General features: G+C 48.1%; 1 protein-coding gene across 3 annotated transcripts in view; it reads right to left on the bottom strand.

Annotated features, from left to right (window-relative positions):
• Positions 1–25872, bottom strand: part of mecp2 (methyl CpG binding protein 2) — a 67946-nt gene extending 42074 nt beyond the window's left edge. The window contains exon 1 of one of the 3 annotated variants that reach the window (XM_072566542.1): positions 25728–25872. In XM_072566542.1, the coding sequence (XP_072422643.1) occupies positions 25728–25759 (32 nt within the window). In that variant the 5' untranslated portion in view covers positions 25760–25872. Of the gene's footprint in view, positions 1–11463; positions 11542–25727 lie in introns of those variants that run through there. The other 2 variants (XM_072566540.1, XM_072566541.1) reach the window with 2 other exon arrangements.
• Between the last annotated feature and the right edge of the window lie 645 nt (positions 25873–26517).

The following is a 26517-nucleotide window of genomic DNA, read 5'->3' as shown; positions in this document are numbered from 1 at the left end:
CAGAAGCAAAAATGAAACTGCAGTAAATTCCAAGCTTTGCCACTCTGATTTAGAAAAGTAAAAATCAGACAACACCAGGTTACAGTCCAACAGGTTTATTTGGAAGCAGTAGCTTTCGGAGCGCTGCATCTCGTGTTGTGAGATTTTTACCAGCGACCACCCCAGTCCAACAATGGCACCTCCACATCACTAGTTTAGAAGGATGTAGGGGGGGTCCAGTTCATTTCAAGTCTCATCCAAAAGTAGTGACTATTTGTTTAGCTCTTTTGGAGATGTTTCTGTTGCAACTTGCCTTTCTGAGTTCAGATAGCAGACATCATGGAGCTTTGTCACCACATGGTACAGCCCAGCACAAATATATCCCCACTGGAAATCTATCCATGCATTCACGTTTCTGACTGGAGTGACTGGAAGGGAATTAGAAGTTAAAAACTTGCTTCCCAGCTTAAGAAAACTTACATTTGGAGTCCCAATGAAAGGTCATCAACCTGACTCGATTCCCTCCGTCAACACTGCCTGACCTCCTGAGTTTTTCCAGCTTCCCTTTGTTCTGTTTTCAGATTTGCAGCATTCATTTGCTATATCCTGACTAAGATCAGGTAACAGGAACTAAACCTCATCTGCACCTTTCAGCAGCTTGCTGTCAGGGAGCATCTGAGATGCTGAGAAAGGCTTTCTCTCAAGTGCCAACCTCAACCTCACAAAGGCTGAGCACAAACGCTCCTGCATTTCCTACTGCACCATGAGCAGGACCCACCACTGAACATCGAACTGTCAATTCTAGGATCATCATTAACCTAATCTACTCTGGAGGTCTACAGCTTCCCAACTCAACCTCGCAGAACCCGATTCTACCTCTTCCCAAAATCCACCATCAGGGCTGTATTTTATACTTAATATTTTATATCTGTATTCATTAAAGAGAAAAATTATATAGGTATAGAAATTAGGGAAGATAACTGATATAAACAAGTTACAATTGAGGGGGAGAAAGTATCATCAGTTTGAGTAGGCTTAAAAATTGCACAAGTCCCTATGCCCAGATGAGATGCATCCTGGGCTGCTGTTGGAGGCAAAGGAGGAGACTGAAAAAGCCCTGACATTAATTTTTAAATCCTCTCTGGACACAGTAAAGGTGACGTAGTACAATTATTCAAGAAGGGTGGTAGGGATAAACTAGGGAACTATAGGCCAGTGACTCAGAGAACAGGAAGACTCCGGTTTAGCGACACGGAGTTACAAAAGCAATTCCAGATATGGAAGTGATTTTAAAGATTCGACATACAAATACCTCTGCATGCACGAACGAGTATTTTATATTGTCCTGCATCGTACCCCAACTCATGTACAAATCAATTTGTGAATGGACTCGAGAACAGAACCCGTTGGCAACCCAGGGGCTGCATTTGAGAAATTCTGAGGGACAGAAGTAATCTCCACTTGGTAAGGCAGGAATTAATCAAGGATGGTCAGCATTGATCATGTCCGACAGGTTTGTTTGAAATTTTGAAGAGGCTGACTAGATGTTTGGATGAGGGTAGTGCAGTGGAATGCAAGCCTCACTTGGGGGATGGTTCAATAAAGTCCATGCAATCCAGGATAATTTTGCAAACTGTATCTAAAATTGACTTAGTTGCAGGAGGCAGAGGGTGATGGCCAGTGATTGTTTTTGTCACCGGAGGCCGGTGGCGGGATTTGGTGCAGGGCTGCATTCCGGGTTATACTCGAAACGTTGACTTCTCCACCTCCTGATTGCTGCGCTCTTCTAAATGCCTGCTTGTCTACTCCCTCTAAGGTGAGCTGCTGCATATGCACACGCGCACAGCCACAAAGGTCCATGCATGGTGAACAGCTTGCTGACGCAAATCATTGCCATCCAGTTTTGGAATCTGCTGCCGCACACAGACCTCAGAGTTCCACTCAACTGAAATCTTTAGAGGGAATGCTGGTGCAGAGTCCCTTGCTGTTTGTAGTATACCAATAATCTAAACGTGAATGTAGGAGGTATGATCAGCACATTTTCAATGACACGAAAATCTGCAGTTGTCTAAGTACGAAGGAGGAAAGTGATAGACTACAAGACAATATAGATTGGGTTGGTCAGATGGGCAGAAAGGCAGTTAAAATAAAATAAACTACAAATGCTAGAAATTTTGAAACAAAGACAGAAATTTCTGGAGAAACTCAGCAGATCAAACCGAATCTGTAGGAAGAACACAGAGTTAATGTTTCAAGTCCAATGACTTCAGCTCTTCCGAGAAAAGAATTTAACCCGGACATAGAATAATATAGACAAGCTCAGTCAGACGGGCAGAACACTTTCAAATGGAGCAGGAGAATTGACATTTCGGGCATAAGCCCTTCATCACGGGGCAGCATGGTGGCTCAGCATTTAGCACTGCTGCCTCACAGCATCAAGGTCCCAGGTTCCATTCCGGCCTTGAGCAACTGTCTGTGTGGAGTTTGCACACTCTCCCAGTGTCTGTGTGGGTTTCCTCCGGGTGCTCCGGTTTCCTCCCACAGTCCAAAGATGTGCGGGCCAGGTGAATCGGCCATGCTAAATAGCCCATGGTGTTGGGTCAGAGGGAAATGGGTCTGGGTGGGTTACTCTTTGGAGGGTCTCTCTTCGGTGGGTCGGTGTGGACTTGTTGGGCCGAAAGGCCTGTTTCCACACTGTAGAGAATCTAATCTAATCTTAATCCTGAAAACTGAGGTAATGCATTTCTGGAGGACTAATGAGGAAAGGAAGTACACAAGAAATGGACCCTGAGAAATACAGAAGATCAGAGGGACCTTGGTGTGCATGCCCATAGATGTTTGGAGCCAACAGGACAAGTGGATAAAATAGTTAAAAAGGTATATGAAATACTTGCCTTTAATAGTCAAAGCACAGAAATAAAAAGCATGAAGGTTATGATGGAATGCAAAAGAAGTCAGCTGTGGAGAGAAACTAAATAGGCTGGGGCATTTTCCTTAGAACACAGGGAGGACCTGACTCAAGTCTACAAAATTGAGGGTCATAACTAGGAAGAAGCGTTTCCACTTGGTAGATGGATCAATAAGCAGGAGGCACAATGTAGGGTAGAGAGATTTAAGACAGCATTATTTCACCTAGAGGGAGGTGAGTACCTGACATTCTCTGGCTGAAAGGGAACCATCATAACATTTAACAAGTACTTAGAATTGAAGTGGCATAGAATCCTCAAGAGCTGGAATACAGAATGAGAATAGCTGAATGCTTGTTAGCCAGTGCAGATGTGTACAACCTTTAAAGAGCCATCATTTCAGCATGTTCCTGCCCATCTGAACTTATTCCTTCTTACCTTGACTTTATTTTTGTGCCCCCTCCTTTCAATCTCTTCTGACTAAATTTTGTGATCCTTCTAATGCTCTATGTCAGTTTCACAACTTTCATTTCCCTGGCCCCAGTCTGTTCATCATGGACATGCAATTCTGATATGTCCATTCCTCAAACAGGATAGACTGAGAGCTTTCTGCTTCTTCATTGAAAGGAGTCTCCATCCAACACTACCTGCTTTCACCTGGCTTATCTTGTTCTCACCTTGAACGATTTTTCTTTGAACTCATCTCATTTTCTCCAAATGGAAGTGGTAGCTATGGTTAACCACACAGGTCCCAGTTACGTATTTACTGAGTATGTGGAACATTCTTTGTTCCAGTCCTACTTGGGTTCCCTCCCCAGTACTTCAACGATGTCATCGCCGTTGCTTCCTGCTCTCATCCAGAATTGGAAAAATGCCCAAATTTTGATTCTGACTTCCATCCTTGTCTCAACTTTCACCTGGTCCACATCAGACTTTACCCTCCCCTTCCTTATGTCCTCGGTTTCCATTTCTGGCAGTAGGCTGCCCACCAATATCCATTACAAACGCACCAACCCCTGCAGTTACCATAACTACATTGCCTCACACCCTGCTTCCTGTAAGAAAACTAGCATTCTCCCTGTATCTCCATCTCTTGTCGCATCTGTTCCAATGATGGCGCCGACCTACATGGGTGCTTCTGACATATCCTCATTTCTCAACCAAGGACTGTCCAAGTTATACAGGGCAGAAAATGTGTTGCTGGAAAAGCACAGGTCAGGCAGCATCCAAGGAGCAGGAGAATCGATGTTTCAGGCATGAGCCCTTCTTCAGGAATGAGGAGGGTGTGCCAAGCAGGCTAAGATAAAAGGTAGGGAGGAGGGACTTGGGGGAGGGGCGTTGGAAATGCGATAGGTGGAAGGAGGTTAAGGTGAGGGTGATAGGCCAGAGGGGGCGGAGAGGTCAGGAAGAAGATTGCAGATTGCTGAGTTCAAGGGATTTGACTGAGACAAGGTAAGGGGAGGGAAAATGAGGAAACTGGAGAAATCTGAGTTCATCCCTTGTCGTTGGAGGGTTCCTAGGCGGAAGATGAGGCGCTCTTCCTCCAACCGTCGTGTTGCTATGGTCTGGCGATGGAGTCGTCTAAGGACCTGCATGTCCTTGGTGGAGTGGGAGGGGGAGTTGAAGTGTTGAGCCACGGGGTGGTTGGGTTGGTTGGTCCGGGTGTCCCAGAGGTGTTCTCTGAAACGTTCCGCAAGTAGGCAGCCTGTCTCCCCAAATAGAGGAGGCCACATCGGGTGCAGCGGATGCAGTAAATGACGTGTGTGGAGGTACAGGTGAATTTGTGGCAGATATGGAAGGATCCCTTGGGGCCTTGGAGGAAAGTAAGGGGCGGGGGGGGGGGGGGTGTGGGCGCAAGTTTTGCATTTCTTGTGGTTGCAGGGGAAGGTGCCGGGAGTGGAGGTTGGGTTGGTGGGGGGTGTGGACTTGACGAGGGTGTCACGGAGGGAGTGGTCTTTTCGGAACGCTGATAGGGGAGGGGAGGGAAATATATCCCTGGTGGTGGGGTCCGTTTGCAGGTGGCGGAAATGACGACGGATGATACGATGTATATGGAGGTTTGTCGGGTGGTGGGTGAGGACCAGTGGGGTTCTGTCCTGGTGGCGATTGGAGGGGCAGGGCTCAAGGGCGGAGGAGCGGGAAGTGGAGGAGATGCGGTGGAGGGCATCGTCAATCACGGCTGGGGGGAAATTGCGGTCTTTGAAGAAGGAGGCCATCTGGGTTGTACGGTATTGGAACTGGTCCTCCTGGGAGCAGATGCGGCGGAGATGAAGGAATTGGGAATATGGGATGGCGTTTTTACAGGGGGCAGGGTGGGAGGAGGTGTAGTCTAGGTAGCTGTGGGAGTCGGTCGGTTTATAGTAAATGTCCGTGCTGATTCAGTCGTCCGAGATAGAAATGGAAAGGTCTAGGAAGGGGAGGGAGGAGTCTGAGACGGTCCAGGTGAATTTGAGGCCGGGTGGAAGGTGTTGGTAAAGTGAATGAACTGTTCAACCTCCTCGTGGGAGCACGAGGCAGCACCGATACAGTCATCGATGTAGCAGAGGAAGATGGACTGCTCCACATATCCTACGAAGAGGCAGGCATAGTTGGGGCCCATGCGGGTACCCATGGCTACTCCTTTGGTTTGGAGGAAGTGGGAGGATTGGAAAGAGAAGTTGTTCAGGGTGAGGACCAGTTCAGTCAGCCAAAGGAGGGTGTCAGTGGAAGGGTACTGGTTGGTACCGTGGGAAAGGAAGAAGCGGAGGGCTTTGAGTCCTTTGTGATGGGGGATGGAGGTGTACAGGGACTGGATGTCCACAGTGAAGATAAGGCGTTGGGGACCAGGGAAGCGAAAATCATGGAGGAGGTGGAGGGTGTGGGTGGTGTCCCGAACGTAGGTGGGGAGTCCTTGGACTAAAGGGGACAGGACCGTGTCGAGGTATGCAGAGATGAGTTAGGTGGGACAGCAGCAGGCTGAGACAATGGGTCGGCCGGGGCAGTCAGATTTGTGGATTTTGGGCAGGAAGTAGAAACGGGCGGTGCGGAGTTGTGGTACTATGAAGTTGGAGGCGGTGGCTGGGAGATCCCCTGAGGTGATCAGGTTATGGATGGTCTGGGAGATGATGGTTTGGTGGTGGGAGGTGGGGTCATGGTCATGGTCAAGGGGGCAGTAGGAGGAGGTGTCCGCGAGCTGGCGTTTAGCCTCAGCGGTGTAAAGGTCGTTGCGCCAAACTACTATCGCGTCTCCATTGTCTGCCGGTTTGACAGTGAGGTTGGGGTTGGAACGGAGGGAGTGGAGGGCTGCACGTTCCAAGGGTGAGAGGTTGGAGTCAGTGAGAGGGGTGGAGAGGTTGAGGCGGTTAATGTCACGGCGACAGTTGGCTATGAAGAGATCGAGGGCAGGTAAGAGGCCAACACGGGGTGTCCAGGTGGATGGGGTGTGTTGGAGGCGGGAGAAGGGGTCGTCAGAGGGTGGCCGAGAATTCTGGTTGAAGGAGTAGGCGCAGAGGCGAAGGCGGCGCAAGAATTTTTCGACGTCTCGCCGAGTGTTGAACTCGTTAATCGAATGAAGGTGAGGCCTCTGCTGAGGACTGATCTTTCATCCTCAGAGAGGGGTTGGACTGATCTTTCATACAGGGCACTCAGCCATGTCTGACCCATCTCCTGCACTTCTGCCCTCATTCCTTTCTCTCCACCCCATCCTTTCTCCCATTATCGTCACTTTCCACCTCAGTCAAAGACTCATCCTCCACCATTTGTGCAATCTTCAGCAGGATACCACAAACAAGCACCTCTTTCCTTTCCTTGTCAGCATTCCACAATGACTATTCCTGCCATGACAACTTGGCCAACTCCTCCATCACACCTAATACTTCCTCATCCTCTACAATCCTCTATGACACTTTCCCATGTAATGGTAGAAGGTGTGACCCTTGTCTTTTTTACCTCCTCACTGCCCAAGGCACAAACACCATTCCACCCAACACAGATTGGTATCTGGCTTAAGGCAGAGGTAGATAGATTCTTAATTCCCAAGGGGATGAAAGAACGTCAGGGACATGCAGGAATGTGGAGTTGAGGTTAAAATCAGATTAGTCATGCTTATACTCATTACCGGAGCAGCCTCAAAAGGGCTGCATGGTGTGCTTTGCCCCTTGTTCAAATGTTTGTACTTCTTTCAATCTAGAATTCTACATTTCTCTGCTCACAATGCAGTTTCCACTACATCAGTGAGACTAAATGCAGCTTGGATGACTGCTAAGAGGAACATTTCCACTCTGTCGGCAAGAACTACCAGGACCTTCCAGTCACTTACAATTTCCATACAGTCTTGCTGACATACTAACGCTTCTGTCCAAGGTCTGTTGCTGTATTTCAGTGAAGCCCAACACAACTTGGAAGAACAATATCTAATTTCATGCTTAGGCACTTTACAGCCTTTAGGACTCAACACTGAGTTCAGCAATTTCAAAACAAATCACGGTCTCCATTCTGATTACACACCCGCGAATATCTTGCTTGCTCTAGGCAGAGGTGATGAACACCTGCCATTAACACCTACTCATTATCTACATTTCTCCCCAACAACAGCTAGCACCCTGGACAGCCTCAGCATCTATATCACTTGCTCCTTCTTGGCCTCTACCAAAAGCATAAAAGACAACCGCCTTCACTTCTGAACAAGAGACATGTTGGACTCAAAACGTTAACTGTTTTTCTAAGTTTTTTCAGCTTTTTATTTCTGTAGCTAGTTGACTGATCTCAGCTACGACTGGGGAAAGCAAAGGTATGCTGTGAGCACCCCCACTGGAAGTTCAAGCACGTGGAATTGGAACAAGAAAGAGTGGAGTTAGATATTTCAACGATCAGTCACTTCACACTAACCCTAATTAAGATGCGTAAAGTCACTGGGTGAGGCGCTGGAAGGCTATCACCATGAGGCAATGTGCCAGGAAGAATCAGCCTTCAGGTTTTGGAAAGAGCTTTCTTTCTACAGACTTAGCGGAGCACTAGAAATAGTTATCAAACAATGAAAAATAGGGACATTAGCTAATCACAGTATCTAGTTGCATTACCACACAAAAGTACAAAGTAAGAGGGACTGAGTGCGCTTTCACTGCCCATGATCACTGGGGCATGACACTTAGAGGTAAATCAGTTTCTACCAGAGGGGAACATCATGGTTCTCTAGTGTGTAGCTTGCAACTGGCAAATCTGTGGTGGGAAACTATTGTGGGTCGTCACAAAGCCAGAAGCCATGAACTGTAGCCCCACATTAGGGACATAACATATGGGCAGATACATGCTAAGATAGATATTCATTCAAAACGGTATTTGCCTGCTCAGGTAGATTTTTAATAAATACGTTGTGACAATACTTTCTGACAGGCACCTCGTTGGTTGTGCCCTGGCCAGCAATTCCCTCTCAAAAAATCTGTGTCAGTAAAACAAAGGAATCAGTCGTTCATTTCACTCGTTTGTAGAAACTTGCTGCTTTAAAATGGCTGCTGAATATGCTTGCCCAAGTCAGTGCATTTCAAATTAGCTCAGGTGTATTCTGAACCTCAAAATCTGTGACAAAACGCAATGAGACACCACACAGATGCAGATAACCTCAAGGCTGCCATCAAACTGTTTGAAAATTCAGGCACAAAATCCTGTGTGCAGACTGCACTGGTCCTCAGCTGCTTATGACTTGCAACTGTGGGAGTCTCACTTATTCATCTGATGCAGAGATTTTTAAACATGCCAGGCAGATGCTTGGGGTGGAGGGGGAAAAGAAATTACAGCTCATTTTACAGCAAGTACGCATTCTAAAGAGCACAGTAGGATTTGAGATCAGTTATAAAATGAAACAAAAATACTGGCAACATATAGTTAGCAGCTTAAAGAGGAAGATGAACATTGTGAATAGGACACTTATGGGGGAACCATTTGGAATGATAACTGACCTTTTCCTTGCAGTAGCCGACCTGCTGTTTGCCTGCACTGACTATTTCTTTCACTTCACTAGAATTTTAATCTCGACTCCACCCAACCAGTCAGTCATACTTGTCCCACAGAAAGCTGCGGAAATGTGCGCTTTTGGAGCAGACTGGGGATTTTAGTTTTGAGGCCTGCTTGCGACGATTTTAGTTTCATATACAAGTTATAATGAGCTCTTTACCACTGTGTATAAAAATTTGAAAAGAATCAAGAGACATGCTACTCAATTAGAACAGACTACATTTTGAAGAGGACTCATGTTGGACTACAAACATTAACTTCTGCTTCTCTCTCCACAGATACTGCCAGGCCTGCTGGTTTCTCCAGCATTTTCTATTTCTGTTTCGAATAAATTTATGGTTATTTTTCCACTAAAAATAGCTTTATGTCCCCAGTTAAACTTACACATATATTTTAAGAAACAGTAGATAGGGAATCAAACTTATTTTCTTCTGAATCAAAACCAAAAGAACTATGGATATTGTGAATCAGGTATTGTAAATCAGAAGCAAAAACAGAAATTGCTGGCAAAGCTCAGGAGATTTGGCAGCATCTGCAAAGTGAAATCAGAGTTAAAGTTTTGGGGCCGGTGACCCTTCCTCAGTTGATTTCTCTGCACAGATGCTGCCAGACCTGCTGAGCTTTTCTAAACATTTCTGCTTTTCCTTCTTATTTTCTTCTGATACTGGATCACAAAGTACCATTCACCAGGCAAATCAATACAATTCTTGCTGAGCAATGTCTTTCCCTTTCACCTCCCCTTCTCTGTGGAGAGAGTCTGGTCTCCAGTTGACACTGAAAATGGTCGTTCATGGTGGAGGATGCAGTACAGTTTCTCTTTCTGATCTTAACTGCTGAAATTACACATTCCAATTGTCACAATCAGACTGATACACCCTGAACATGTAAAGTCCAGCTTCTGCAGAATAGTAGACATAATATAAGTAAACCTATCATCATCATCATCAGGGCAGAAATCAGCCATTACTCTGGCTCTCGTAACAGGACTAGATTATTTGATCCCTCTACGATTTGCTCACTTGTTCAATAAGTTTGTATTCTGATCTTTTACGTGAATGTCACTTTTCTACCTGATCTCCATATCCCTCCACTTCCAAAACTCAGAATTGAACAAGCTTGATAATAGACTTCTGGAGATAGAGGATCCACACATTTACCACCTATAGTGAAAATATTTCGCCTCTGGGTCCTAAATCACTGACTTGTTATAACTGGACATCGGCCACCTTGTTCTAGTCTGTGGAAACAGCCTTTGCCATCTCACCGTTTTTGAGCACTCTTAGATTTGCACACATCTCTATTCCATCACTTTTCATTCTTCACTACAAAGTATTCAAAAGTTTCAAATTACTCTTGTCAATCAGCTAAAATTCAGTTCATGCAGATCCAGAATGGGTGAGAAGGACCTCCACAGAGAGGACAAGCATAGAAATTTCAAGAGAATCAAGTAACTTATTGTTTACATTGAAACCAAATTAAAGCATGTGGTTAACAAATAAATGCAAACCTCTAACATATGTACTGGAAACTGTAAAACTGCCCTGCAGCTAATCCTAAAGTTAACACTCATCTTTTGTTTTCTACAAAGGATTCCCCATGACCATTTCCATCTTGAAAAACAGACAAGACTCTTTCAATCCTTCACAATCACATAATCTACACACTGAACACGTGTTCCACACCATGGTACAGTCAGTTCTGCTATAATGTGGTAGTTCCTTTCTCATGCAATCTCGTGTTATAAGGAAAACATGTAACAACAGCACCATTTAAACTAATGGGGCTGGAATCGTATAATAACGAATGCATGCTTTACAAACAGTGCCCCCAATTTGTCAACTGTGTTATACTAAATTTGCATTACTGAAACGAGTTTTATAGCAGAACGACCTGTATAGTCAAGACAAAGTTCAAATTCAGACCCACCCCAGCTCCGATTTTAGCTGCCCATTTGAAGGTGATGGAGGGTAGGAGAAATTTTATGGGAATTTGTGAACACAGGTAGTTCTTCTATAATGTGATGGTTACATTCTTGTGGAATCACACATTGTAGAAAATCGCACTTTAGAAACAGCGCTTAAAGTGTTGGCCATGTAATCGCATCACAGCCAACATACATTTTAAAAGTTTTCACTTCAGAAATAGTGTCCCCAATTCGTCAATCATGTTAGTGGATTTGCGTTAACAAAACATGCATTATAGCAGAACAACCTATCTGCAGGGAAACTTCCTTGTTCTTCCCACATTATCAATTCACGGTTTTTGCAATACGTGTGGAAATAGCTACTTGGAATTTATTTTTAAAATCTTCAAACATCATCTGTAAGGGGCCAGCCTCTGGTGAGGAACACCTCGGGCAAATTTCCGTAAAATCAAAGAAAAAAAAAGTAAACATTGCTACAGATTTAGTTACTGAAAGCCGAAATATTTTCACTTTATAAATAATTTGCCAGGGGCTCCCACGATGGTTCAATGAGTGAGTCATACAGACCCTGTATGAAAACATCTCATTGTAGATAGTAGTGGTATCAAGTCTGTCATGTTGCTCATACCGTTTTGGATTAGGGAAGGGAGAAGTAAGTAGTCTTACCGCTGATTGCTTCCCAGCATCCGAAGTTGGCATCGCGCACAAGCAAGGACCATCTCTGCCTGACCAAGCTGCAAAAGCCTTATGGGAATCGAACAAGGTGCTGACACTCCTGTTCTGATTCACAAACAAAAACAGTTACTTAGGTGTGGACAGGAAGGTGCTTGGCACCTTTACAACTGCTCTCCAGCAAAATGTGTGCTTGCAATAACGTTTATATTAAATTAGAACAGAAGGGGTGATACATTTTTTTTTAAAAACCCTAAAGTCAATTGAGATGCCAGGGTAGGGTTAAAAGAAAAGTTTGGTCAAAGAGGTGCGTTTTAAGTAGATTCTTAAAGCTGAAAGTTTGAGGGAGGGTATTCTAAAGTTGAAGCTGGGAGTAGACTTGTTATTTTCCCTCCTCGCCTCTCCCAAAGTCACAAAAAATTCTTTCATCTGTGACAAGTGGCCTTGACCATAAAAGGAATCACAGCTTATGACAGTTGTGCCTACGCACATGTATCTTTGAGTAAAGGTCACCAGATAGCAAGCATGAGCGGAAATGATCGTAAATGTTCCTCCACCCATAACTTGGAGTTGCTGAGACTGACTGCAATTACTTTATTCCTGCCCTGCCAGAGGAAGCTGTATCTGGGACTCTCTTTCAACATTACTCAGTATCACACTGAGCAACCACTACCCTTTAGAGATCACTGGGTAAATTCATAACACTTGTTCTGTGTTGGGTGATGTGATACTGACCAGACTTTTCAGTATTTAGTCAGATTATTTCTCTGTACAACGGCTGAACATCACAAACCGCTTTTGAGTCAACGTCACATTTCCCCGCTATCGCTGAATATCTCACCTCAGAAACGCACGAGCAAACCTCATGGTCTAGTTGCATAGATTTCAGATAGTTTACTGTGCAGAAATATTTTAATATTCCCCAATATATTGACCCTCCATTCCTTAGCTTTGTCAAAGTTGTCTCATCTGCTTTCTGAAATCTCATTACATCTGTGCTTGGCGACCAGCCTGCTGTACATTACTGGTTTATTAATATCACACTTGGAATGATACTAGGTCCACACCTGTTTGGTGTTAATTTAGAGGGCCTCCGATGTGGCAGGCCCTGCAACTAGCACCTGGGTTACAGAAAGAAAACGGAGCTCAGGTTTCACCTTCAGAGAATAAAAACCTTCACAAGGCAATGTTGAGTGGTGCCAGTTTGAATGCCTGGCTCTTCACACAACCCATTGGGCTGGCCAGCACGATGGCTGCCCCTATAGTACACAGACTGCATACTCATGGCAACGACTCACTACTGCCTTTTCAATGGGCAATTAGGGATGGAAAACAAATGCCAGCCTAGCAAGTGCCAAAATTAAATTGCTGAGTCAAGGAGGACAAAAGGCAAGCTTTGCAAATAAAAGGCACTGAATGGAGCTGCATTTCATCAATAGGCTCTGAATCTTTGCAGAATTAGTTTTCCGTATAGTGGCAGCAATAGTGAACAATCCAGGGTCCAAACTAACAATTCAGAGAATGCAAATTCAATCTCAACCATGTGAACTCATTTTTTAAATAAATCTTGGAAATTAAAAATCAGCAAAAGGTGACTGCAACATTGTCAGTTTGTCAAATACCCATCACCCTGACCCCTTCCAAAAAGGAAGTCTGCTGCCCTTAGCCTAGACTTCAGATGCAAGCTAATGAGGACTGACTCTTAACTGCTAAGAAAAACAGTTCATTCTACCATTACCTTCCCACAGCAATAAATGCCAATGTCATCAGCGAAGCCCTCAAACAATCTCATTTTTAAAATTCAAATGGTGGTTAAAAAAAATTCACCCAAACAGCACTTGGGCAAGAGTCAAAAGTATCATTCTGGAGTTCCTAATCTCTGCCTGACAGGCTTGCTGCAAAGAATGCAGCAGTATACACACAGGCCAAATATCAAGTCAGTATTCTAGAAAACAGGCCTGGGAAAACAGCATACTTCTACCAATGATGTTCACCCAGGCAGCAGCAGTAGGAACACAGCAGGTTGGCATGGACCATGTACCACGCACAAGATGCAGAGCATAATTAAGTGAAGGGTGTGACCAAACAGGAATTTTTCACAGCAATATAGTTTGCCAGATTTTTTTTTAAAAGTTAGCCAAGACGGCTTTCTTGCATCAAAAAACAATGGTCTACAAAGGGCTGGCTTTTGTAGTCAGATAATGGTGCATGACCGAACACAAATTAAGGCAGAGCAAATATTGCTTCAAGTTATAGACCTTTAATGCATGTAGAACCACAAATAAGGAGCATTTAAGAAATAGGTGATGACAGACCATGAAAGGGCACAGCATGCCAAAGATTCACTGAGCCACAGTACAAACTGGCAGGATGTGGGTATTCATCAGCACCCATCTACATGCCATGCTTACGATCCTTCTGTAGGGTGGCTACAGCGAAATGCTTCCACAATGAGCATTCGACACAAATAGACAAAACTACTGAAAAAAGAATGAGAAAGAATAAAAGAATTGTGGGAATCAAAAGTGGGCACTTATGTACAATGAAACCATAAATTCTTCATGATGTGGAGGTGCCAGTGTTGGACTGAGATGGAAAAGTTAAAAATCACAGAACACCAGGTTACAGTACAACAGGTTTATTTGGAAGCACTAGCTTTTGGAACATTTCGGAACAGGATCATAAGAGACAGAATTTATAGCAAAAGATCGTAGTGTCATGCAACTGAAAAACGTTTCAGTTGCATGACACTACGATCTTTTGCTATAATTTCTGTGGCTTAAGATCCTGCTCCACAGCTACCTGAAACAGTAGCAGTGGTCTGAAAGCTAGTACTGCCAAATAAACCTGTTGGACTATAACTTGGTGTTGTGTGATTTTTGAGTAAATTCTTCAGTCATTCTTCAGGCCCACTGCTTCACACCTACATTTTATCATGAAAACCTGGATACGTTCAGGGTGCAAAGGTGCTTCCTGCTTATCAAGGAACTTAGCAATATTCTGAATGTCACTCACCTCTCTGCCTCAATTGCAACATCGCACTTGGCTCAGAATATAGTCTAGAGCCACTTCATTGCAAATCATAGTTATACTGCACATGGCTGCACCTCTTAGGATTAATTTGAAAAATCATCAATACTTATAAACAAAAGTAAAATTGAAATGCATCACTAGAGCCACAATGCACCAAGTTTTGGGCAAGACTGCAAGGACAGCTTACACAAACTCCACACACTAAATTCTGCTGATTCAAAAACTGCTGAAAAATTTAATTCCCACCTCCTTTCCTGAAGGCTCAGCAGAGTTTGTTTCACGGTTTACCAGATTCTAAGATTCTGCCCGAGCACTGCTCTGATGTCTGGTTTACTGGACTACAGAAAGATTCCAAATTGAGACCTAGTGTTTGTGGTCCTTGACCATATCCATTGACTGATCAGAAGCAGGGAGCTCAAAATGTAATGCCCTCCTTCCTTAATAAAGGACGACCCTGAGTCAGCTGATATTCCAATCGATGGTAAATTTTATCAACTGCCTCACCAAAACAAAACCTTCAATGTCCAATTCATTCACGTGGATGCTGAAGCTATCAAGTCACACAATAACTGAGTCGCTCAGCCAAGCTACTTTCAGAACAAAAACTCTAATTCTTCCCAGATTCATTTGAAGAAATGGGGCTCAGAGATTCACCAACAAGACAAAGCTATCCTGTGAATCCACACAGTCCATGAACAACGAGCCAAGACCAAATTAGCACTTTGGACACTAGAATTAGCTTTAGCATCACAGTGATGAGAGTTTGGGACAATTGAAAACTCTAGACAGGCTCAAGACCTGCTCAGCGACTCTTTCTGAAACCCGCATGCACAAACGCTGTATAACAAAGCCTGTGACTAATTAGTTACAAGTTGATTAAAATGCGTATTATAATGCAGCCAAATCACAAATCCTTCCCACCTAATCTTGACAACCACACCCTGAATGTTAGCCACCTCTTTGCCCTGACAATGATTAACAGCACCATTAAAGTTCATTGCACAGCTCAACAAGAGGCCAAAGTGAAAACAAGGGTATCCCACAGCAAGAGGCCAGGACATTCAGGTCAGAATGGGAGTGGGGAGAAACAAAAGGCTTTACACATTTCAGAAGTGAAAAACATTCATCTTTTCCTTCCACACATATCCAAGGTATTCAAACACAATACTTCACACCGGAAAAAGGCAATCATTAAGAGATAACACATGCAGAATAGTATGGGGAGAATTAAAACAGCTGAAGTATTCCCCAGTAAATTCCACTAGGAAAGTACTCAGACACTCTTTCTCAAATTAGCAATGAAAACTGAAAATTCAACTTTGCTAGACACCAGAGAGCACTTTTGCAGGGAGCCCAGATTTCTGACCACAGCGGGAGAGAATTATGTACACTAAAGCCAAGGCTTTACGTCCCCACATCAATAAAATAAAACTAAAAAAAAAATTAACAATTACTTCAAAGGAAGCCAGATTCTGATCTTTTCAAAAATCTGCTCACCAAACTCCCCTTCCAAGGTGGCAACTTCTCATTTAACAATAGAATTTAAGAGCTCTCCGGACTCAAATAGAAAAATGAATTTGAGTATGGCAAGTAGACTGGGTCATAGCCTCCACCCGTCTTCAAACGGGTACACACACACACACACACACACACACACACACACACACACACACAACTACCTGTGAGGAAAACATAGCACTCAAGAGTGAGAATCCAGGCGACCAAAATGCCTCAAATTCTTTCCAATATTCATTGAAGCCAAATGCAGAATACCCTCGTGCTTGAAGCAGTTATTTTACTGCAGATGGAAGAGGGACACATGAACAAGGAGTATGTATTTTGGTGCTGAGATATCAGTTTAGTGACTGGATATCTCCAAATAATGCAAGCCTATATTTTTGGATAGTTGAGAAGAACAGGAATAAAGAGAAAGCAAGGACTGCAGATGCTGGAGATCAGAGTTAAAAAGTGTGGCTCTGGAAAAGCACAGCCAGCCAGGCAGCATCCGAAGAGCAGGGGAGTCGACATTTCGACCATAAGCTCTTCATCAGGAATAAGCTTATGTTCAAAATGTCGACTCTCCTGCTCCTCAGATACTGCCTGACCAGCTGTGCTTTTCCAAGAACAGGAACAAGCTCAGTTATGAACCATCGATGGGGATAAAGCTAGTTCATGCCCCCAAAATCGGACAAAGAATAAAGATAGAGGTGGGTTTGCTTGATTAGTTATGCCCTTTTACCAACAGTCTTTACATAATTGGTAGTATGTTCATCTCCTAGTGTCCCCGCCTAACGGCCTCTGGACTCAACACTCTCTAGGCTGGCTTTCCACATTCTACCCTCCACAAACCTTCAGCAATGCAAAGTGTTCAAGCACGAAAACAGGGTCATACGTATATTCCTCTTCTTCAATGCCAAACCGGCAAGGTCAGAGATTGTCATTTCTCCATATCTCCTTTAACAGCCAGCTCGGCCAACCATTTTCAGCATGAAGAGCACTGTGAAAATGTAGCTCTCGAACCATTTATTGTGACTCATTCATTTCAAGCACTCCCTAAGACCACCAATTTCCAGCTGAGATCGTCTGACTGTGAAAACTGCCAAAATGCCTTTGTTACCATAAGACCATAAGATCATGGCTGATAGACATTTCAACTCCACTTACCCGCACTCTCCCTGTAGCCCTTAATGCCTTGGAAGATCAACAATTTCTCAATCTCTGCCTTGAAGACATTTAACGCCCCAGCCTCCCTGTAATCAGTAGCAATGAATTCCACAAACCCACCATTCTCTGGCTGAAGAAATGTTTCCTCATTTACATTCTAAATTGATCCCCTCTAATTCTAAGGCTGTGCCCATGGGTCGTAATCTCCCCTCCTAAGGGCCTCTGGACTCACTCTCCAGGCTGGCTTCCCACATTCTACCCTCCACAAACTGGCCTTCATCCATAACTCAGCAGCCCATGTCCAAACGCACCAAGTTCTGTTCACCCATCGATCCCTCGTGACCTGCACCAATTCTTGGTCGAGCCGTGCCTTAATTATAAACCTTGCACTGTTGTCTGAGTTCAGCATTGGCAGCGGTGCCTCTAGTTGCCTACGGTCCCTGTGACCTGGAATTCCTATTCTAAATTTCACTGCTTTATCTCCTCAAAACCATCGTCTCTGTCTGCTTCTAACATCCCCTGATGTGGCTCAGAACTTTGTGACATTCCTGTGCAAAGAACACAACAAGCAATATCCAAATACAAGTGATGCTGCTTTACTAATCCAACCACGCTTTGAAACAAAAAATATTATACTTTTTCCTAATTAACCACAGCTAGGTTTCAAAAGTAAAGCCTGTCACGTTCTCATGTTTTTATTTTCTAAATAAAAAAATGTTGCTTCTCGGCACCAAGCCATCTTTTCGTCTTCCAATTGGGTTAGAAAGACACTGAATTTCCGTAACAGTACAACATACAGAGAAACTAAAACAAAGATGAGATTTTACTTGTCAACAATTCTAATTGTGCAGTGAATGGGAAGGGGAAGAGGCAGGAAGCAGTGACGGAAGAAATTCAAATAAACACAACCTGAAGGTCTTTATTAAAGTTATATAAACTACCTTGTGCAATGTCAAGACACAGACGGACATATACATCAAAAAGTACGACCAGTATAATCACAATATAACTTTGCTATGAAATAACATTATACGAAAATTTAAAAAATCAAAGTTAACATGATACACCAAAATACACAACCACATATACAAAAATTAATAATTTAGTTATACAGCACGAGAAGAGGCCATTAGGCCCTGGTGTCTGTGCTAACACTTTGAAAGTGCTATTTAATTAGCAAAATCTTAGACCACAGTCTGCCACACCTTTCCTTTTCGATTGAATGTTTATTGGTTTTCCCCTTTTCAAAGTTCCTATCAGATATGCTTCCACTGGCCTTTCAGATCACGGGTTCCAGATCATAACTTACTGCATAAGGGAATGCATCATCACACCCTGAAGTTTCCTCTCCTCTTTTTCCCCACTCCCTGCATCCTTCCCAAACACCTAAAACCTATGCCGTTTGGTCACCAGTAGCCTCACAATATAACTAAAACAGAGCCTGCCACTCCACAGCTGGGCCTGCGATGCACAAGGCAACTGCCAGCGGCTTGGATTTAACCTCAGTCATGACGAACGGTTGAACATCCTGCACACTTTCATGCGAACAAAAAAAAGACAGAACTGACAGCTCAACACAGCCTCAGGTGACTGAAATATCACGCATTCCCCCCAGAAATCAACAATAAATACTAACTAGAAGTAGTGTAAAGGGATCGGGCATTCCGATACACAAGAACCAAGGAGAAAGAATGCAACATGACATTTATATATGATTGCAGAGAGAAGAGGAATCATGACAAACGATAAAAGATTTGTGAGTGCAAATCGTGCAACTGAATGGCAAGAGAATTCATGCAACATACATACAAAATAATGCATATAATGTCCAAAATGATATATGCATGTACACGAATTGCGAGAAGAAATATGAAATATGTATAAAATTAATGCATTTGCGCAAAATGATTTATACACACAAGAAAAGCAAACATGACCCGCTTAAAATAATTAACACAATGTAACAAAATATATTTAGGAACCAGGAATGGTTAGAAAATATGAAGTCACATATATAAAGACATACATGAAAAATGCCTCATAGGAGGCAGATTTCTGCAAAACTATAAAATACTGTAATATGTACGAGGTGCAAAGTGACATACATGCAGGAATTGCAAAAGCATTCATAAAATGATCCATAAAACAAAACACACAATATGCAAAATATACACAGGAACTGGCAGAAGCAGATTTAGGAAATTATATATATAAAAAATGCAAAATGCAAATCAAAAATCACAATGACAGATTCATGCAATTATACATATACATGTGCAAAATGGTACATACAAAAATTGCAAAGCAATTCATAAAATGATGCATAAATTAATCAACACATGCAATATGCAAAATGATTTACACACACATACAGATCACAAGGGAAGGATTCATGCAATTGCACAAATAAAATAATTAACATGTACAACGTGTAGAATGATGCAGTCACAAGAATTACCAAACAAAAAAGTGGAGTTATAAACGGGTCAAAAATAATCTTTGCTCTCTGGAATCAGGGCACTTGGTGGAAAGGAGGGGCACAAGAAAAATGGAAAGGTGAGGATGGAATTGAGGGAAAGCGGGGCGAAGAGTGGGAATGTCCCAGGTAGAGAAGAGGGGGAATACTGCTGGGCACAGTTGGAGGGGAAAGAGGGGGAATGGAAGAGGGGGAAAGGCAGAGGAGAAGCTGGGGGCGGGGGGGGGGGTGAGGGAATACAGCTGAAGGCAAACTGGGAAACATCAGATGGGGAAGAGGGAGAATGTCTGTGGGAAAAGGAGGGAATGGAGAGGAAACGGGCAAACACCAGGCGGGAAGAAGAATGGCAGTGAGGAACAAGGGGAGACGCAGGGAGAATGTCGGAGAGGATACGGGGGAAGAATGCCGAGGGGAGACACGGAGAGAATCCCAGAGGGGAGATGCAGGAGGGGAGACGCGGGGTTTTTAGAGACCCAGGGAAATCGGGAGAGCGTCAGAAGGGGTATGTCAGAGGGGAACGCGGGGGGGTGGGGAACATCGGAGGGGAGACTCTGGGAAATCGAGGGAATGTCAGAGGGGGAACCCTGCAGGGGAAGCGCGGGGAGAAGCGTCGGACGGGAAACGCGGGGAGAGCGTCGGAGGGGAAAATGTGGGGAGAACGTCGGAGGGGAAAATGCGGGGAGAACGTCGGAGGAGAAACGCGGGGAGAACGTCGGAGGAGAAACGCGGGGAGAACGTCGGAGGGGAAAACGCGGGGAGAACGTCGGAGGGGAAAATGCGGGGAGAGCGTCGGAGGGGAAACGCGGGGAGAGCGTCGGAGGGGAAAATGTGGGGAGAACATCGGAGGGGAAAATGCGGGGAGAACGTCGGAGGAGAAACGCGGGGAGAACGTCGGAGGAGAAACGCGGGGAGAACGTCGGAGGGGAAAACGCGGGGAGAACGTCGGAGGGGAAAATGCGGGGAGAGCGTCGGAGGGGAAACGCGGGGAAATCGAGAGAACGTCAGAAGGGAAATGTCAGAGGGGGAAAGTCGGAGGGAAAAACGCGGGGAGAACGTCGGAGGGAAAAACGCGGGGAGAACGTCGGAGGGAAAAACGCGGGGAGAACGTCGGAGGGAAAAACGCGGGGAGAACGTCGGAGGGAAAAACGCGGGGAGAACGTCGGAGGGGAAACGCGGGGAGAGCGTCGGAGGGGAAACGCGGGGAGAACGTCGGAGGGGAAAATGCGGGGAGGACGTCGGAGGGGAAAATGCGGGGAGAACGTCGGAGGAGAAACGCGGGGAGAACATCGGAGGGGAAAACGCGGGGAAATCGAGAGAACGTCAGAAGGAAAATGTCAGAGGAGGAAAGTCGGAGGGGAAAACACGGGGAGAACGTCGGAGGGAAAAACGCGGGGACAACGTCGGAGGGGAAAACGCGGGGAGAATGTCGGAGGGAAAAACGCGGGGACAACGTCGGAGGGGAAAACGCGGGGAGAATGTCGGAGGGAAAAACGCGGGGACAACGGCGGAGGGGAAAACGCGGGGACAACGGCGGAGGGGAAAACGCGGGGAAATCGAGAGAACGTCAGAAGGGAAATGTCAGAGGGGGAAAGTCGGAGGGGAAACGCAGGGAGAAAAACGCGGGGACAACGTCGGAAGGGAAACGCGGGGAGAATGTCGGAGGGGAAACACAGGGAGAATGTCGGAGGGGAGACGCGGGGAGAACGTCGGAGGGGAAACGCGGGGAGAACGTCGGAGGGGAAACACAGGGAGAACGTCGGAGGGGAAACGCGGGGAGAACGTCGGAGGGGAAACGCGGGGAAATCGAGAGAACGTCAGAAGGGGAATGTCAGAGGGGGAAAGTCGGAGGGGAAACGCAGGGAGAACGTTGGAGGGAAAAACGCAGGGAGAACGTCGGAGGGGAAAACGCGGGGAGAGCGTCGGAAGGGAAACGCGGGGAAATCGAGAGAACGTCAGAAGGGAAATGTCAGAGGGGGAAAGTCGGAGGGGAAAACGCGGGGAGAAAAACGCGGGGACAACGTCGGAAGGGAAACGCGGGGAGAACGTCGGAGGGGAAACGCGGGGAGAACGTCGGAGGGAAAAACGCGGGGAGAACGTCGGAAGGGAACACGCGGGGAGAACGTCGGAAGGGAAAACGCGGGGAGAACGTCGGAAGGGAAAACGCGGGGAGAACGTCGGAGGGGAAACGCGGGGAAATCGAAAGAACGTCAGAAGGGAAATGTCAGAGGGGGAAAGTCGGAGGGGAAACGCAGGGAGAAAAACGCGGGGACAACGTCGGAAGGGAAACGCGGGGAGAACGTCGGAAGGGAAACGCGGGGAGAACGTCGGAGGGGAAACGCGGGGAGAATGTCGGAGGGGAAACGCGGGGAAATCAAGAGAACGTCAGAAGGGGAATGTCAGAGGGGGAACGTCGGAGGGGAGACGCGTGGAGAACGTCGGAGGGGAGACGCGGGGAGAACGTCGGAGGGGAGACGCGGGGAGAACGTCGGAAGGGAAAATGCGGGGAGAACGTCGGAGGGGAAACGCGGGGAAATCGAAAGAACGTCAGAAGGGAAATGTCAGAGGGGGAAAGTCGGAGGGGAAACGCAGGGAGAAAAACGCGGGGACAACGTCGGAAGGGAAACGCGGGGAGAATGTCGGAGGGGAAACACAGGGAGAACGTCGGAGGGGAGACGCGGGGAGAACGTCGGAGGGGAAACGCGGGGAGAACGTCGGAGGGGAAACGCGGGGAGAACGTCGGAGGGGAAACGCGGGGAGAACGTCGGAGGGGAAACGCGGGGAAATCGAGAGAACGTCAGAAGGGGAATGTCAGAGGGGGAAAGTCGGTGGGGAAACGCAGGGAGAACGTTGGAGGGAAAAACGCAGGGAGAACGTCGGAGGGGAAAACGCGGGGAGCTGTCGGAGGGGAAACGCGGGGAAATCGAGAGAACGTCAGAAGGGGAATGTCAGAGGGGGAAAGTCGGAGGGGAAACGCAGGGAGAACGTTGGAGGGAAAAACGCAGGGAGAACGTCGGAGGGAAAAACGCGGGGAGAACGTCGGAAGGGAACACGCGGGGAGAACGTCGGAAGGGAAAACGCGGGGAGAACGTCGGAAGGGAAAATGCGGGGAGAACGTCGGAGGGGAAACGCGGGGAAATCGAAAGAACGTCAGAAGGGAAATGTCAGAGGGGGAAAGTCGGAGGGGAAACGCAGGGAGAAAAACGCGGGGACAACATCGGAAGGGAAACGCGGGGAGAACGTCGGAAGGGAAACGCGGGGAGAACGTCGGAAGGGAAACGCGGGGAGAACGTCGGAAGGGAAACGCGGGGAGAACGTCGGAAGGGAAACGCGGGGAGAACGTCGGAGGGGAAACGCGGGGAGAACGTCGGAGGGGAAACGCGGGGAGAACGTCGGAGGGGAAACGCGGGGAGAATGTCGGAGGGGAAACGCGGGGAGAGCTTCGGAGGGGAAACGCGGGGAAATCAAGAGAACGTCAGAAGGGGAATGTCAGAGGGGGAACGTCGGAGGGGAGACGCGGGGAGAACGTCGGAGGGGAGACGCGGGGAGAACGTCGGAGGGGAGACGCGGGGAGAACGTCGGAAGGGAAAACGCGGGGAGAACGTCGGAGGGAAAAACGCGGGGAGAACGTCGGAGGGAAAAACGCGGGGAGAACGTCGGAGGGAAAAACGCGGGGAGAACGTCGGAGGGAAAAACGCGGGGAGAACGTCGGAGGGAAAAACGCGGGGAGAACGTCGGAGGGAAAAACGCGGGGAGAACGTCGGAGGGAAAAACGCGGGGAGAACGTCGGAGGGAAAAACGCGGGGAGAACGTCGGAGGGAAAAACGCGGGGAGAACGTCGGAGGGAAAAACGCGGGGAGAACGTCGGAGGGAAAAACGCGGGGAGAACGTCGGAGGGAAAAACGCGGGGAGAACGTCGGAGGGAAAAACGCGGGGAGAACGTCGGAGGGAAAAACGCGGGGAGAACGTCGGAGGGAAAAACGCGGGGAGAACGTCGGAGGGAAAAACGCGGGGAGAACGTCGGAGGGAAAAACGCGGGGAGAACGTCGGAGGGAAAAACGCGGGGAGAACGTCGGAGGGAAAAACGCGGGGAGAACGTCGGAGGGAAAAACGCGGGGAGAACGTCGGAGGGAAAAACGCGGGGAGAACGTCGGAGGGAAAAACGCGGGGAGAACGTCGGAGGGAAAAACGCGGGGAGAACGTCGGAGGGAAAAACGCGGGGAGAACGTCGGAGGGAAAAACGCGGGGAGAACGTCGGAGGGAAAAACGCGGGGAGAACGTCGGAGGGAAAAACGCGGGGAGAACGTCGGAGGGAAAAACGCGGGGAGAACGTCGGAGGGAAAAACGCGGGGAGAACGTCGGAGGGAAAAACGCGGGGAGAACGTCGGAGGGAAAAACGCGGGGAGAACGTCGGAGGGAAAAACGCGGGGAGAACGTCGGAGGGAAAAACGCGGGGAGAACGTCGGAGGGAAAAACGCGGGGAGAACGTCGGAGGGAAAAACGCGGGGAGAACGTCGGAGGGAAAAACGCGGGGAGAACGTCGGAGGGAAAAACGCGGGGAGAACGTCGGAAGGAAAAACGCGGGGAGAACGTCGGAGGGAAAAACGCGGGGAGAACGTCGGAGGGAAAAACGCGGGGAGAACGTCGGAGGGGAGACTCGGGGAGAACGTCGGAGGGGAGACTCGGGGAGAACGTCGGAGGGGAAACTCGGGGAGAACGTCGGAGGGGAGACTCGGGGAGAACGTCGGAGGGGAGACTCGGGGAGAACGTCGGAGGGGAGACTCGGGGAGAACGTCGGACGGGAAACCCGGGAAAAACGTCTGAGGGGAAATTGAGAGAATGTCAGAGGGGAAAGTCGGAGGGGAAGTGGGGAACAGAGGACGAACAAGAGGGGCAAAAGGGTGGAACGTCGGACGGGAAGATCGGGAACATCGGAAAACAAGGGAATGTCAGAGGAATGTTGGAGCGGTGAAATGGGCAGGTGCAGGCGCCAGGAAGGTGGCAAATCGGGGAGAGTTGGGGGGAATGAGGGGCAAGACGTGATGAAGCATTGTGGGAAAGAGGGGTAGAGGCTGTGGGAAGGGGGAAGATTGTGTTTCAAAAAAAAAGGGTGAGCATTTCTGAATCCAGCACCGCCACCCCTCAACTCTCACACTCACTCACTCCAACATCCCACCCACCCACCCACCCACCTGAACCACTACCTCTCCCTGCTCCATGGAATTGGGGTGTCTTTTTTTTTGGCGTTGGGTTGGAGATACGGGGGGGGGGGGGAAGAGAGAGGGGGGGGGGGAAAGAGAGAGAGGGGGGGAGGAGAAGGATGAAGGATTTGATTGACAGTTGGGGGGCTGGACGGGAGGTGATGGAGGTTGCCCCCCCACGGGTGCTACCCCGCTCGCGCGGCTGGTTGCCATGGCGTCGCCCCGGTGATGATCGGGGCTGGGGGGGGGGCGCGCGGGGGGGGTACAGGAGGTTGCCATGACTCCGCGCTCGCGCAGGCCCTAGCCGTTAGCCCGCTCGCGCCCTCTCCAACGGCCGCGGGCTCGGAGCGCCCCGGAGCCGAGCGTCGACCTCCGACCGTCCGTCCGTCCGTCCGTCCGTCCACCCACCCCGCCCTTTGGAGGTAGGCCTCGGCCCGCCACCGGTTCCATCCCTCTCTCCCTTTGAACTCTTGATTAATTTTTATTTTGTAAAAAAACAGAAACGTTTATTGTAACTAGACCTGAGAGGTTTTGTGTGTGTGTGTGTGTGTGTTGTGGAACAATCCGCTTATTATGGGGACCGCCACAGCTCGAGAGAGAGAGGCCGGGCCTACCTCCGCCCTCTCTCTCTCTTAACTTCTCATCCAGCCCTCCCTCCTCTGTTCATTCGCCGGCATATGTTTCCCCCCCCAACCCGCTCTGCCCCGAAGTAGTGAGGGGAGGGGGGGGGGGGGGGGAAGGGTATTCGATCTGCGGGGTCCTCCTCCGGCCCGGTTCCGGACCGGCCTCCCTAATCCCAACCAGTCCTCCCCTCCACACCCTCTTACTTCCCCCCCCCCCCCCCCCCCCCCTCCAAGCCCACTCCTCCTCCTCTTCTGAGTACTCACAGCCTCTCTCCTCCGCTCGGCGCGGCGGCCATTTTCAAATTATTTCCAGCGCGTCACACCGGCAGGGCGGGCGGCCCGACCGGCCGAGATCTCGCGAGGCTACGGGGTTAGGGTTTTTTTTCGGGGGGGGTGGGTGGAGGAGAGCAGGCGGAGGGAGGGAGGGGGTGGAGGAGAGAGCGAGAGAGACGCGCGCACACAGAGGAGGCGGGGTTTCTGGGCGCGTGCGGGGTGGGGTGGGCGGGGCGTGTCCCAGTGTGAGGGGTTGGGGTCCAAGATGGGGAGAGCGTGGGTCCCAGTGTGAGGGGCGTGGTCCACGGTGTGGCTGTGGCTACGTGAGGAGGTGAGCTCCCCTGTGTGGGAGTGGGGGAGTGGGGGAGTGGGGGGGGGGAAGAACTGGTTCTTGAGCAAGGTGGCGTGCTCCCACGGAAAGGGGGTGGTGTCCCAGTGTGAGGAGGGGGGGGGTTGAGTGGTTTGGGCTTTGGGAGGGGAGGTCCCAGAGGGTGGGGGGGGATCTAAGAATGAGGAGGCACTGTTCCTGAATGAGGTGTGTCCACCTATGGTGAGGGAGTGTGTGCTCCCAGTGTAAGGGGGCATGGGCCCTGGGAAAGGGGTGGGCTCCCAGTGTGAGGGAATGTGGTCCCTGGGTAAGGGGAAGGGTCCATAGGTATGGAGACTTGGGTCCCTCTGTAAAGGGGACATGGTCCCTGAATAAGGGGCAGGGATCCATGGTGTGGAGGCAGGGTCCCAGTGTGAGAGGATTTGATCCCTGGGAAAAAGGGCATGCTCCCTA

The sequence above is a fragment of the Chiloscyllium punctatum genome, chromosome 50 (genome assembly GCF_047496795.1).
Source record: "Chiloscyllium punctatum isolate Juve2018m chromosome 50, sChiPun1.3, whole genome shotgun sequence".
Classification (NCBI taxonomy): Eukaryota; Metazoa; Chordata; class Chondrichthyes; order Orectolobiformes; family Hemiscylliidae; genus Chiloscyllium; species Chiloscyllium punctatum.
The sequence above is the reverse complement of the archived record's forward strand: the minus strand, read 5'-3'. Positions and strand labels throughout refer to the sequence as shown.